Genomic DNA, 15443 nt, shown 5'->3' with positions numbered 1-15443 from the left:
AGGAGAATCGCTTGAGCCCAGGAGTTAGAGGTTGCTGTGAGCTGTGATGCCGTGGCACTCTACCCAGGGTGACAGCTTGAGGTTCTGTCTCAAAAAAAAAAAAAGAAAGAAAAAGAAAAGAAAGAAAAAAATCACATAGCCAGGCGCTGTGGGACCTGTGGTCCCAGCTACTTGGACTGAGGCAAGAGAATCACTTGAGCCCAAGAGTTTGAGGTTGCTGTGAGCTTGACACCAAGAGCGACATACTGAGACTCTGTCTAAAAAAAAAAAAAAGAATCACAAGAGAAAAAAGGGATTTCTGAATAAATAAAATAAAACAATGTAACTGAAATGAAATGTACATATTCCTAGAAAGACAAAAATTGCAAAAATTGTAAAAACTTGACTCAAAAAGAAATAGAAAATCTAAATAGACTCTCTAACAAATAGAATTTGGCATTAAAAATTTTACTGCAATGAAAAGACGGAGTCCAAATGACTTCACTGGTAAATTCTACTTTCTTTCTTTCTTTTTTTTTTTTTTGAGGCAGAGTCTGTCGCCCTCTGAAGAGTACTGTAACATCATAGCTCACAGCAATCTTAAACTCTTGAGCTCAAGTGATCCTCTTGCCTCAGTCTCCCAAGTAGCTGAGACTACAAGCACCCACCACAACACCCAGCTATTTTTAGAGATTGGGGGGTGGTGTGGGGGGGGTGTCTCAGTCGCGGCTCAGGCTGGTCTTGAAACTGTGAGCTCAAGCAATCCACCTGCCTCAGTTGTGAGCCACCATACGCTGGCCTTTATTTATTTATTTATTATGTGGGGGAGACAGAGTCTTACTATGTAACCCTCAGTAGAGCACTCTGGCATCATAGCTCATAGCAACCTCAAACTCCTGGGCTCAAGCAATCCTCTTGTCTCAGGTTCCCAAGTAGCTGGGACTACAGGAGCCTACCACAACGCCCAGGTGGTTTTTCTATTTTTAGTAGAGATGGGGTCTCGCTTTTGCTCATGCTGGTCTCAAACTCCTGAGCTCAAGCAATCCACCCACCTCCGCCTCCCAGAGTGCTAGGATTATAGGTATGAGCCACTACACCTGGCCTCTATCAATTATTTAAAGAATAATACAATTCCTTACAAACTCTTCCAGACAAGAGGAGGTAGAGCCATTTCCTATCCCATTTAATGAGGCCAAATACTAACATAATACCAAAGCCAGAAAAAGACATCATGAGAAAAGAAAACTGTAGACCAATGCTCCTCAAAATTATTTACACCCAAAGTCCTCAATAAAAAATTACCAACACTGTAATATGTAAGATTATATACCATTACATACTAAAAATGCAAGACTGATTTAACATCCAAAAGTTCTAACCTGGACAATATAGAGAGATCTCATCTTTACTTAATTTTTTTTTAAAAAATTAGGAAGGATGGTGCGGTGCCTGTGGCTCAGTGAATAGGGTACCAGCCCCACATACCAGGGTGGCAGGTTCGAATCTGGCCCCAGCCAATCTGCAACAACAACAACAAAATAGCCGGGCACTGTGGTGGACACCTATAGTCCCAGCTACTTGGGAGGCTGAGGCAAGAGAATCGCCTAAGCCCAAGAGTTGGAGGTTGCTATGAGCTGTGATGCCATGGCACTCTACCAAGGGCAACAAAGTGAGACCCTGTCTCTTAAAAAAAAAAAAATTTGCAAGGAATGGTGATATATTTCTATAGTCCCAGCTAATGTACCTGGGATCACTTGATCTCCAGGAGTTTGAGGTTATAGTAAGGAATGATCGTGCTACCACACACTCCAGCCTGGCCAAAGAGTAAAACCTTATCTCTAAAAAATTATAATAAATTAAAAAAAATTTTTTTTAAATCCAAATATGGGGGCTCAGTGCCCATAGCGCAGTGGTTACAGTGCCAGCCACATACACCGGGGCTGGCAGGTTTGAACCCAGCCCTGGCCTGCTAAACAACCATGACAACTGCAACAAAAAAATAGGTAGGGGGCAGCACCTGCGACTCAGTGAGTAGGGCGCCGGCCCAATATACAGAGGGTGGTGTATTTGAACCACCCCGGCCAAACTGCAACAACAACAACATCAAAAATAACTGGGCACTGTGGCAGGCGCCTATACTCCCAGCTACTCTGGAGGCTGAGGGAAGAGAATTGTCTAAGCCCAAGAGTTGGAGGTTGCTGTGAGCTGTGATGTCACAGCACTCTACCAAGGGCGACAAAGTGAGACTCTGTCTCTTAAAAAAAAAAAAATAGCCAGGCATTGTGGCAGGTGCCTGTAGTCCCAGCTATTTCGGAGGCTGAGGCAAGAGAATCGCTTAAGCCCAAGAGTTTTAGGTTGCTGTGATCTGTGATGCCATGGCACTCTACTGAGGACAATATAGTGAGATTCTGTCTCAAAAAAAAAGCGGACACAGTGGCTCATGCCTGTTATCCTAGCACTCTGGGAGGCCAAGGCAGGTAGACAGCTTGAGCTCACCGGTTCAAGACCAGCCTGAGCAAAAAGCAAGATGCCATCTCTATCAAAAATAGAAAAACTGAGGCAAGAAGATCACTTGAGTCCAAGAGTTGGAGGTTGCTGTGAGCTATGATGACACAGCACTCCATCCAGGGTGACAGCTTGAGACTGTGTCTCAAAAAAATAAAATAAAGAAAGAAATCCAAATATGGGCTAGTTGCAATGGCTCAGGCCTATAATCCTAGCATCATTAGACTGTTAGAACTGACTTCAGCCAGGCCTGGGGACTTCGCTGCCCCGTTCCCTACAGGAGATGCAGCGAGAGCACAAGGTGAAAGATACATGGGGGTAGGAATCGCTGCTCCTGAGCTTTGAGGCCTTGAAAGCCAGGAATCAGACTTACCTCTTCCTCTTCTTCTGAATCACTTTCTTCACTATCAGATCTTGGTGCAACTTCATACCTAGAAAAAATATTAGGAGTTTAAAATAAATGTGCTCAGAATCAGCAAGACTCCCTTTCCCTAGCAAACCAGCCTGAAATCCAATGCAAGCAAAATCACGCCCAGTTGCCAACCCAGGAAAAGGCCCACTGCCGACTCAAGATCCCAGCTGCATCTGCACGAGGCCCAACTCACCCCGGGTTCATCTCGAGCCAAGCCTCCAGCTGCCCTGCCTTTGGGGCATCTGTGCCTGTGAGGATCTTGCCACTCTCCACGTGGATCACCTTCACAGGGAGGTCGCTCATCTGGCTGGTCTCATCCAGAGGCTGCAAAAAGTCACCCATGTGACTTGAGGTTCTGGGGCCGCCATACCTCAGGAACCCAGAGTGGAGCAGAACTAATTGTTGCCAACTTGGGAAGTGTCCACCCAACTCCACACCCAGAAACGGAACGTAAACATGGCCAGTGGTGGTAAAAATGGGTGAACTGTATATTCAATAAACTCAGTAAAGACATATAACTCAACAGTCCTGGCCACATGACAGTTCTTTCTTCAAGGTAAATGACCTATAAATTTTATTTTAATTATTTTGTTTGAGACAGAATCTCATTTTGTCACCCTTAGTAGAGCGTTCTGGCATCATAGCTGACAGCAACTTCAAACTCTGGGGCTTAATCAATCCTCCAGCCTCAGCCTACAAAGTACCTGGGATTACAGGCACCTGCCAGAACATCTGGTTATTTTTAGAGATGGGGTATTGCTATGGCTCAGGCTGGTCTTGAACTCCTAAATTCAGTTAATCCACTTGCCTCAGCCTCCCAAATGGTGGGATTAAAGGCGTGAGCCACCATATCCAGCCTGACTTATACATTTTAATTTTCTTTTTTTTTTTGGTCAAACTTTTTTACATTTTAATTTTCAAATAGGCCAAACACAGCATAGTGTAGGCACTCTCTCTACCCTTGTACCTAATTCTGACAATTTCTCTCTTCACAGGCATCCTTTGGTATTCATTTCTTGTATCCTTCCTATTCAATTCCACACAGGAGAAAAAGGGCTTTCATCATTTTTGTTTCTTCCTACTTTTTACACAAACGGCTCTACTATTTTTATTTCTTTCCATTTTTTACAAACAGCTCTACTATTCACATTCTTCTGGCTGTTGATTTTTTCCTCCACTTCTACTGTATTTGTAGACTTCATCAAGGGTCTTTTTTTATTATGAAAAATTAACTTGAATATTTGAAAAATAAAATAACTTCCTCTTAGCAACAAATATAAAATTTCTCCTGTTGAGATATCAACTTTGGATGAACACCTTCCTGCCCCCATTTCCTCTTTCTTATTTCCTAGAGAAAACTTCCAGGATGAAGACAAAGTTCTTGGCTTTCATCTTCCAGGAACTTATGATACCTTATGATACCTTCCAGGAACTTATGATACCTCCAAAAATGCTTACTGTCACCATTATTCACACAGTAAAGCGGTACTAGTCCCCAAAGGTTAAAAGCTCCCTTTTAGAGTCGCACACTGTGGAGGGTGACAGCAACTCTTTATCCCAACAATGGGCTCTACAGGCTGCTCAACCAGGAACTTTCAACTCTGCATCCTCCCTGCGATCACCAGGGGAGGGGTTAAAGATGCTGATGACCATGTCTTTTCCCTACACCCAAAATTCTGAATGACCTATTCTAGGGTAAGGCTTGAGTATCCCTACTTTTTTTGTTTTTGGAGACAGGGGCTATGTTTCACAGGCTGGAGTACAGTGGCTTTTCACAGGCATGTTCATAGCTCCTGCACACTTGAGCTTCTGGGCTCAAGCAATCCTCCCACTACATGAATTTATACTTGAGTCTTCAAAATGGCCTTAGGCAGAAGTCTTTGCACTGTAGTAAAATGCCAGCACAAATTCTAAAAAAAATTCAATATCGCATTTTAAATAAAATCACTTGAAGTATGTATTTGAGTTAGCCACCAGTCATTCACTTCTGGGAATCAAGCCTATAGTACTGGACTATAGACTAAATTTTCTATCTACAAAATTCTTTTGAAGCCCTAACCCACAATGTGACGGTATTTGGAGATGGGGCCTTTGGGCAGTAATTAAAGTAAGACAAAGTTATGTGGGTAGGGCTCTCAGGATGGGATTAGCATCCCTGTAAGAAGAGGCATCAAGCTAGGTGTGGTGCCTCATTGGCTCATGCCTGTAGTTGGGATCTCAGTTAGGAGGATAAGGCAGGAGGATTCCTGAGCACAGGAGTTCAGGGCCAATCAGGGCAATATAGCAAGAACCTGCACAATGAAAAAAAAAAAAAAGATAAGACACTAATCTCTCTCTGTCTACCATGTGAGCATGGCAGCCATCAATAAACCAGGAAGAGAGTCCTCACCAGAAACCAGCCCAGCTGGCACCTTGATCTTTGACTTGCAACTCTCAGAACTGTAAGAAATCAATTTCTGCTGTTAAAGCCCCCTGGCTTATGGTATTTTGTAATGGCAGCCCAACACATGATGTACAAGGATGCTCACTACAGCAACATGCACAGCATGACAAAAGGGAAAAACTGACAGGCGAACAGCTGAGCAAACAGGACACAAGGACTGCTTTGTGCCACATCTCTGGAAGCAGCCTAAATAGCTATCAATTTGACCGATTAACTGAAATTGAATACATGGCACAAAAATATGAATTGGCTTGATATAGGAAGTTGCCCAAACCACCCACTAAATGGAAAAGGTCTAGCTATGTCTAGACTCACCCCAACAGTTTCAAAACTAAAAGAATATAAGCATAAAGATTTCCAAAAAGGTATATAGAAGATGTCAACTAGAAAGGCATATGGAAGGCATCAGCTGTGCCCCTGAGAGAGCACAGTTCATGTACTCATCTGAATTTTTTCTATAAGAATTACTTAATTCAGGGCGGCGCCTGTGGCTCAGTTGGTAGGGCGCCGGCCCCATATACCGAGGGTGGCGGGTTCAAATCCGGCCCCGGCCAAACTGCAACCAAAAAATAGCCGGGTGTTATGGCAGGCGCCTGTAGTCCCAGCTACTCAGGAGGCTGAGGCAAGAGAATCGCTTAAGACCAGGAGTTGGAGGTTGCTGTGAGCTGGGTGAGGCCACGGCACTCTACCGAGGGCCATAAAGTGAGACTCTGTCTCTACAAAAAAAAAAAAAAAGAATTACTTAATTCAGGCGGCACCTGTGGCTCAGTGTGTAGGGCGCCAGACCCATATACCGAGGATGGTGGGTTCAAACCCAGCCCCAGCCAAACTGCAAAAAAAATAGCTGGATGTACTTAGCCCTACTATGAAACTAATTTATGGCTTTCACATGAAAGCTATGACCCAGTTATAACCCAAGAATAGGAGGATGGGGGAAAGGGAGGGGTGGGATGGGGGAGGTGGTCGGAGGGAGGCCAATTGGTGGGATTACACCTGCGGTGCATCTTACAAGGGTATATGTGAAACTTAGTAAACGTAGAATGTAAATGACACAGTAACACAATAACTAAGAAACTAAACACAATAACTAAGAAACTTAACACAATAGAATGTAAATGACACAGTAACACAATAACTAAATAACTTAACACAATAACTAAGAAAATGCCAGGAAGGCCATGTTAACCAGTGTGATGAAAATGTGTCAAACAGTCTATAAAACCAGTGTATGGTACCCCATGATCGCATTAATGTACACAGCTATGATTTAATTAAAAAAAAAAAATAGCTGGGTTTTGTGGCAGGTGCCTATAGTCTCAGCTACTCAGGAGGCTGAGGCAAGAGAATCGCTTAAGCCCAAGAGTTGGAGGTTGCTATGACTCTACCGAGGGCAACAAAGTGAGACTCTGTCTCAAAAAAAAAAGAAAAAGGTGAAGCATACACAGGAAGCCTCCCAAGGGTAATCCAACATTTTTTTTCCCTCTGTTGCACACTGGAAGAATAAGAATTGTCTTGGGCCACATATTAAAAATACAAACACTAGTGAAAGCTTACGAGCAAAAAAACAGGTCCATGCATACTTTTCATGATACATGATGCCACAGATAAGCAAATAGTCCTTAAGTAATCTGCACGTGGCCCATGGGCCACAGGTTGAACACCCCTGCAGACTTTCTTGTACCTGTCCTATAAGTCTGAAATTATGATAAAAAACTTAAATTTGTGTAACACCTGATTGTTCACAGTCAGTTACAGATTAAACTCCTTGTTCTCCTCACTACTGAACTTGACTAGTCTAAAAAGAAAAAAAGAAAAGAGGGCGGCGCCTGTGGCTCAAGGAGTAGGGCACCGGTCCCACATGCCAGAGGTGGCGGGTTCAAACCCAGCCCTGGCCAGAAAAGAAAAAAAAAAAAAAAGAAAAAAAGAAAAGAAAAAAAATAGTGCCATGCATGCATAGAAAAAGGTCTGAAAGAAGACGGAAGGAGCAGGATGGGATGTGCTGGGATTCTCACCCTCATCATGAACAGTATTTGGAATTTGGAAAAAAGCTTAAAACATGGTGCAGACCCAAGCCAAGGGGCTGGGTTTGCACTTCCACAAGACACCTGCTTCTAAGTGGCACCTGTGGCTCAAGTACCCAGGCCCATATACAGGAGGTAGTGGGTTCAAACCTGGCCCCGGCCAAAAACTGCAAAAAACAAACAAACAAAAAAAAAAACCAAGAAACTGCTTCCATACCTCACCATCAGGCCCAATGGCAGGCGTCTGTCCTTCTGCATTTTCTGCCTTCTGGAAGTAAAGGGAGACAGAATCAGGCCCTGACCCAGCAGGCCAAGGCTGCCCATGCAAAGACAGCCACCTCCAGCCCTCCTGACTCACCTTCTTTTTCTTTTTCTTCTTCTTTTCCTTGGCAACCTGGGCGGCCTTGTGCTGCCGAACCAACTCAGTGAGGTTAGCCACATACTCGTCCGTCTGCTGCAAGAGGTAGGCCAGGCGCTTGTCCTTCTTCTGATCAATGAGCTTGCGGTAGCCCTCCTCGTCTTCAGCCTGCGGGAGCATGAACGTTACACCATTTGTTCATGAGACATGTACATGAGTCAGCACCCGAGACAGGCAAGCCCAGGACAGGGCCCCACTGTGGCTGCTGTTATCCCTCAACAAGAGGCGCATTTAGGGAGTGCTTACCTCATGCTGGCACTGCACTACAAGCCCTTAGTAACTATCATCAAATACTAGACTCCAAAGACACCTGGTAGGCAGACCCTAGCCTGCCAAGAGCCATTTCCAGAGGCCACAAGCGAGTCCTGTCCTCTCTGTCCACCAAACATACACCAAATCAAAACACTTCTCCCCACTTGGCCTGAGCCATTCACTCCCACAAACTCAAACTCCTACAGGAACCCGTATCAGATCACAACACCCCCTAAAGGAATGCCCCCAAAAGCTCAGAGTTAAATCCAGCTTTCCTGATAGCCCCACAAGGCCCCATGTGACCTGCCGTTGCCAGCTCTCGAGCCTCACCTACTACCCCCATAATGATGTCCAGGGGATCCGAGGCCACTTGCTATGTCTTGCACTTTGCTGACTTCTTGGGACTCCCCCCAATATCTGCATTCATGAATCATACTCTCCCTTTGTTCCTCTGTCCCAAGGCCTTCTTGTACCACCCCATCCTTTTCCGCAACCAGTCTCATTCTCTTCACTGTACTTTTTACCATCCAAATCTGGCTTGTTTATTTCAATTGAGTATCCATCCCTTCAGTACAAGCACTAGCCCCATGAGGGCAAGGATTGTGTCCTGCTCCCAGCTATGTCCCCTGTACACCCGGCAGTGCCTGGGACAGAGTAGGCTGTCACTATCTTCCTGATCTGTGACTCAGTCATGAACAAAGGATCAGAACATTTATTCTGGGGGTAGAAAGTAGGGAGTCTGGATTCTACCATCTGTGGCTCTCACAGTAGCCTGGGGAGGTGACACCATTTTTCCTTCCCAGAAGAGAAGACAGAGCAGCCATCTAGCTACTTGGGGCCACTCTAATGGTCACAGAGACCAAAAATATGAGTCCAGAACTCTTGACTCCCAATTACAGCCTATTCTTTCCCCTGCCTCACTTCTAACTCTGAGGAATAAAAGGCCCCAACGTAATCCTGGGCAACCAACACTTGGTAGCTGCCACACTCAGTGTACACACGAAGTCACCAAAATCAAGAAGCTAAAACCTTACCATAAGCCTCCGCATTCTCTCCTTCTCGATTCTTTCATTTTCTTTCTTCTGTTCCCGCTCTGTGTTAGCATGATACGTGGCCACAGCCTTGGTGAGCTTCTGGATTTTTCCTGTGACTGATCTGTGATATTCTTTGAAATCCTTGGCATGCTGCAGAATGCTATTGAGGTATTCCTGCAGGGACACATGCAAAAGAAAAAACCTTGACTACTCAACAATGGTCACCATAACATCCCCTCCAAGCCTCCAAGGCAAAATTTAAACAAAACTTGTTCAAAAACAAGAGAACATAATCAAAATTAATAAAGGGACACTGCTTCACCTTTCCCTCTGTGAAGATAAAATTCAGTTCTGACCACATGGGGGTGAGAAAGGCCCTTGTGCACACAGCTGAGTATGCAGGGCAGGTGACCTTGCCACGAGAAGGCTGTCACTACACATGAAACATCTCAAAAAACACTCCATCTGTCTGACCATGTTATTTAATTGGTAGGAATTTATTTTAAAGAAATATCCTAGCTTAGCGCCTGTAGCTCAGCAGCTAGGGCGCCAGCCACATACACCAGAGCTGGCGAGTTTGAATCCAGCCCAGGCCTGCCAAACAACAACAACTACAACCAAAAAATACCCGGGCATTGTGGCGGGTGCCTGTACTCCTAGCTACTTGGGAGGCTGAGGTAAGAGAATTGTTTAAGCCCAAGAGTTTGAGAGTTTGAGGTTGCTATGAGCTGTGATGCCAAGGCACTCTACTTAGGGTGACACTCTGTCTAAAAAAAAAAAAAAAGGAAATAACCATGATTAGACTAAAAAAATCCAAGGCAAGAATGCCCATACCAGTGTAATTTTTATTTTGAAAAGTTGAAAATATGCTACATGTCTCCAAAGAGAGAAATAGTGACATAAATTACCGAATACTAGACATAATGACATAGAATACAAAATCAATGTATTTCATAAAAAGAAGGCTATTAAACTTTATTATACACAAGAAAAGAGCCTGCAATGCTACACACCAAAATGTTAACACTGAGTGTTGATTTTTTTCTACATTATTTTAAAAAGACATTAATTGGGGCGGCGCCTGTGGCTCAGTGAGTAGGACGCCGGCCCCATATGCCAAGGGTGGCAGGTTCAAACCCAGCCCCGGCCAAACTGCAACAAAAAAAAAAAAAAAAAAAAAAGACATTAATTGTAGAAAATCTTTTAGAAAATAGTAACAGAATTATTTCCCAAATCCCATCTGACTTAAGATTTAGAGTCAGGGGCGGCGCCTGTGGCTCAGTGAGTAGGGCGCCGGCCCCATATGCTGAGGGTGGCAGGTTCGGACCCAGCCCCGGCCAAACTGCAACAGAAAAATAGCCGGGCGTTGTGGCGGGCACCTGTAGTCCCAGCTGCTCGGGAGGCTGAGGCAAGAGAATCGCGGAAGCCCAAGAGTTAGAGGTTGCTGTGAGCCGTGTGACGCCACGGCACTCTACCCGAGGGTGGTACAGTGAGACTCTGTCTCCACAAAAAAAAAAAAAAAAAGAAAAAAGAAAAAAAAAAAAAAGATTTAGAGTCAGACTCAGCGCCCATAGCTCAGTGGTTAGGGTGCTTGCTGGCCACACACACCCGGGCTGGCAGGTTCAAACCTGGCCCACACCTTCTAAACAACAATGACAACTACAACAAAAACAAAATAGCCAGGTATTGTGGGTACAGCCAGGTATTGACTGTAGTCCTAGCTACTTGGGAGGCTGAGGCAAGAGAACTGCTTAAGCCCAAGAGTTTAAGATTGCTGTGAGCTGTGATACCGTAACACCATACCAAGAACGACACAGTGAGACTGCCTCAAAAAAAAAAAAAGATTTTCAGAGTCTAGTCTCCTTGACTTATATTGTAAAAATCTGAGTCAGCTCAGTCCCTCCCCTGCATGGAACGCTCCATGGCACCCACCTCACTCAGAATAAAGGCCCCAATCCTCCCTGAAGGCCACAGAGGACTGCCTGACCTGTCCTGCCATTGCCCTGCCCTCACCTCCTCTGAGATCTTTGCTTTCTATGAAAGTCACGGGCATAATCCACTACCCTCTGCCTGGAAAGCTGTTTGCCCACATAGCAGTCCTGCCCCTCCCTCAGGTCCCTGCTTAGCTCTCACCTGCCCAGACAGGGCTCCCCCAATCGCATCTACAATAGTTCCTCCTTCACTCTCTATTCCAGCTGGATTTTTCTTTGCACCCTATCACCTTTTATTACCTGTCCTGCTCCACTGTTTGGACTCATCTTGCAGCATATTCTCAATGTCTACAATACTGTTACAATAAACAAAAAAGAGACACCATCCAGCATGTTGACAAACAAAGCAAACAGTCCTGTGGTAGCAAGTGTGCCAGGATAAGCCAGGGACCCAGGCATGCAGGCCTAAGGGACACACCTGGTGCTTCTGCCGGCGCTTCCGCTCCTGCTCGATCTTCTGTTGCTTCTCCAGCTTCTCAGTGATGCGGGCCTCGCGCAGGGACTGCCTCTTGCTGCGCTTGTAGGCCTTGGCATTTAGGGCAGTCTCGAGGGCTGTGTCCCTCCTCATGCAAACCACCACCTCCTGGCGCAGCTAGAAGGGAGAGGAGAGGCTAGTATCACGTGTAGCTTTGTGGCAACCACAATGACATATCACACACTACACAAGAGCCCTCCTCCCTAAGGGAGCCTTGGGGTAAGAGCTTTAAGCACGGAGTCCTTGGGCAAAGGGCAGGTGACTGTTCCTAGACACTCAGAAGCCAGTTCTTCTCGTACTCCACATAGAGCAACATAACTGCACATGGAATTTCTTTTTTTTTTTTTTTTTTGTAGAGACAGAATCTCACTGTAGCGCCCTCGGTAGAGTGCCGTGGCCTCACACGGCTCACAGCAACCTCTAACTCCTGGGCTTACGCGATTCTCTTGCCTCAGCCTCCGGAGCAGCTGGGACTACAGGCGCCCGCCACAATGCCCGGCTATTTTTTGGTTGCAGTTTGGCCGGGGCTGGGTTTGAACCCGCCACCCTCGGCATATGGGGCCGGCGCCCTACTCACTGAGCCACAGGCGCCGCCCCTGCCATGGAATTTCTTAGGCAGCATTCAAAGGTATAGCACCTTCAGGAAGAGACCCACACAAGTCTCCTGCTTCATGATGGCAAATGTCACATTAGGGAAGAAAAACCACACTATTCAACATGTAAACAGCCCTCATCCCACCTCTGTGCAGGATGTGACAGGAAGGAAGGGATAGTGAACAAAAAGTTTGTGGATGAACACAGCTGCTTTTCACAACCCAGGTACGTTAGGTTAGTAATGGCCCAGCAAGCAGGTCTTGGAATCTAAGCCCTAGCACCGGCAGAAAGGGCCCTTTTCCTAAACACACAGCCGTGTGCCTGAGCCTACCTGCCTCTGGAAGTTCAGCAGTCTGAGGGCCTTGAGCTCAATGGTTGCTTTGGTTCGCAAATCCCCGGCCAAGGACCCGGGAAGGTTTTCAAGTTCCTGAATTCGGTGTGCGATGCGAGCCTGCAGCCTAGGTACAAAGACAGGGATAGGGATGGGTGGAGAGAGAGCTGATCTGAGTGCACAGATGCCCACCAGGTCCTGGACTTTAAGCTAGAGCCGCAGAAGAATGAATCCCTCCTTTAAGGGGGGGTATCACTGTTCACGAGACAGGAGATGCCCCAAATGGATGCCAGACACAATGCAGAGCAGAGAGGGAAGCAGCTGGAGAACCACATTCCTTAGGACTAGGCACTGGCAACGCAACAAAAAAAATTTCCTGATGGGCCATGGCTGGCTCATGACATTTCAGCGAAGCGAGTGGCCCCAGTATCAGGCAGTTGAAGGGTTCCTATCCCAGCCCTGGCAGGGATGAGACATGTGGTGGAATCTGCTTAGCCCGTGCTCCTCAGAGCAAGCCTCCAGTCTAAAAGTCACATGGGAAAACCTCCCTGCTCAGTCTTTCCACATATACTTACTGAGCTCCTACTATATGCCAGAAACCATTTCAGGTGTGGGGACTCAGCACTGAACAAGACTAGCAAGGATGTCACTCTCATGGAGCTCTCAGACTCATTAGAAAGACAGGCCAGGAAAGTAGTAAAAAATTAAATATCAGTCTGGGTACGGTGGCTCATGCTTATAATCTTAGTATACCGGGAAGCCAAGGCAAAAGGATTGCTTGAGTCAGGAGACTGAGACCATCCTGAGCAAGAACAAGATCTTGGGGCGGCGCCTGTGGCTCAGTGAGTAGGGCGCCGGCCCCATATGCCGAGGGTGGCGGGTTCAAACCCAGCCCCGGCCAAACTGCAACAAAAAAATAGCTGGGCGTTGTGGTGGGTGCCTGTAGTCCCAGCTGCTCGGGAGGCTGAGGCAAGACAATCGCGTAAGCCCAAGAGTTAGAGGTTGCTGTGAGCCATGTGACGCCACGGCACTCTACCCGAGGGCGGTACAGTGAGACTCTGTCTCTACAAAAAAAAAAAAAAAAGAAAAAAAAGAACAAGATCCTGTCTCCACATAAAGTAGAAAAAATCAACTGGGTGTTGTGGCACACACCTATAGTCCCAGGTACTCAGGAGGGGAGCAAAATTATGTTTCCAAAAAAAAGAAAGAAAGAAATAGCTACTGTAATTCCAGAGAGTGATGGCAAGTGCTCTGAGGAAGGGACTGGAGGTAACAGAAAGCAAAGAGGCCTGAATGACAAGAAGGAGCCACACACAGCTTGTGCAAAGGTCCTGAGGCGGGAATAAGCCTAACTTATTTATTTTTTTTTTTATAGAGACAGAGTCTCACTTTATGGCCCTCAGTAGAGTGCTGTGGCCTCACACAGCTCACAGCAACCTCCAACTCCTGGGCTTAAGCGATTCTCTTGCCTCAGCCTCCCGAATAGCTGGGACTACAGGCGCCCGCCACAATGCCCGCTATTTTTGGTTGCAGTTTGGCCGGGACCAGGTTTGAACCCGCCACCCTCGGTATATGGGGCCGGCGCCCTACCAACTGAGCCACAGGCGCCGCCCGAGCCTAACTTATTAAATAAACAGAAACAAGTGAGATATGTGAGGACAAAGTGTTGAGCAAGGTCGAACATAAAGGAACATTTACTCTGCAGACAATGGGAAACTAAAGGCAGGTTTTAACCCAGGAATAGATCTGATGTAAGTTAACTGCAAGAAGAGACTTCAGACTGCCCTGTGGGAAACAGACCACACAAGCAAAGATGGGAGCAGAGATGAGGAGGGAGGTAGAGAGCAGGTGGCAGTGGCAGTGGCAGTGGCAGTGGCAGTGGCAGTGGCAGCTGTGATGGGTCTGGAGCCTCAGTTTCCAGGGACGGGAGAAGAGCTGAGAGGCTTCTCAAAGGGGCTGTAGGTTTTGGGCCCAACCAGCTGGTAGATGGTGGGTACATGGAACAGAAACAGAAGGAGAAAGTAAGAAATTCAAGGACATGTGGACAGGCTAGGCAGAGGAAGGTGTGGAAATCAGGGGAAAGAGGTGAGAGCTCCAGGGCATGTCACAGCTAGAGACACACTTTGGAAACAGTCATTCAGCAGAGATTTACAGATGCATCCAGGGATACAACAGTGGACAAGGCATAGCCCCTACCCCTGTGGAGCTTATGTCTGCTTACCAAGAGAAGGAGGACCTGAATGCAAAATTCTAAACACAATGAGAAATTAGAAGGGGACCAGGTGAGGTGCTCACCCCTCTAATACTAGCACTTTGGGAGGCCAAGGAGGGTGGGAGTTCGAAAGCAGCATGAGCAAGAGTGAGAAAAATTAGCTGGGCCTTGTGGCAGGAGCCTGTAGTCTCAGCTACTGGGGAGGCTGAGGCAATAAGATGGCTTTAGACTAAGAGTTTAAGATTGTTGTGAACTATGATGCCATAGCACTCTACCCAGGGCAACAGAGTGAGATTGTCTCCAAAAAAAGACAAGTGAGAGAAAAATTAAAAGGGGAAATGCGGGCGGCACCTGTGGCTCAGAGGAGTGGGGCGCCGGCCCCATATGCCAGAGGTGGCAGGTTCATACCCAGCCTTGGCCAAAAACTGCAAAAAAAAAAAAAAAAAAAAAGGGGAAATGCATGTTGCTCAGGAAGCAAATTCTGGGGGATCCCGCAGTTGAGTGGGGGGTAGAGTAGTAAGGACCTACTATGCACCATGCATCTCACAGCACCTTGGCATCCAGAAGGCCTTGGCAATGGCAGTTGGCAGCCACCAACATTGGATAGGAGTTACCACAAAGCTTGCCAGATTGTTTGAGTGCTGATAAACCCAAGGCTGAAGAACACCCTCCATTTCTGCGAATATGGGCACTTTCATTCAGACCGTGTCCCTTCAATCTCTGCAGAGGACAGTTTTACAGCATCTATGGAATTTTCCAGCGTACACTCCCTGGAA

General features: G+C 46.4%; 1 protein-coding gene across 13 annotated transcripts in view; it reads right to left on the bottom strand.

The window, feature by feature from the left end:
- The window catches only part of SMARCA4 (SWI/SNF related, matrix associated, actin dependent regulator of chromatin, subfamily a, member 4), a 114474-nt gene that overhangs the window by 68120 nt on the left and 30911 nt on the right, over window positions 1–15443 (bottom strand). For 12 of the 13 annotated variants that reach the window (XM_053583220.1, XM_053583228.1, XM_053583219.1 and 9 more), the window contains exons 7-13: window positions 12456–12582; window positions 11474–11647; window positions 9065–9238; window positions 7719–7886; window positions 7578–7628; window positions 3090–3220; window positions 2858–2915 (exon numbers count right to left, since the gene is read on the bottom strand). In XM_053583220.1, the coding sequence (XP_053439195.1) occupies window positions 2858–2915; window positions 3090–3220; window positions 7578–7628; window positions 7719–7886; window positions 9065–9238; window positions 11474–11647; window positions 12456–12582 (883 nt within the window). The remainder of the gene's footprint in view (window positions 1–2857; window positions 2916–3089; window positions 3221–7577; window positions 7629–7718; window positions 7887–9064; window positions 9239–11473; window positions 11648–12455; window positions 12583–15443) is intronic. The other variant, XM_053583225.1, reaches the window with a different exon arrangement.

The sequence above is a fragment of the Nycticebus coucang genome, chromosome 3, assembly GCF_027406575.1.
Source record: "Nycticebus coucang isolate mNycCou1 chromosome 3, mNycCou1.pri, whole genome shotgun sequence".
Classification (NCBI taxonomy): domain Eukaryota; kingdom Metazoa; phylum Chordata; class Mammalia; order Primates; family Lorisidae; genus Nycticebus; species Nycticebus coucang.
Note: the sequence above shows the minus strand (reverse complement) of the source record. Positions and strands in the feature narration are given on the sequence as shown.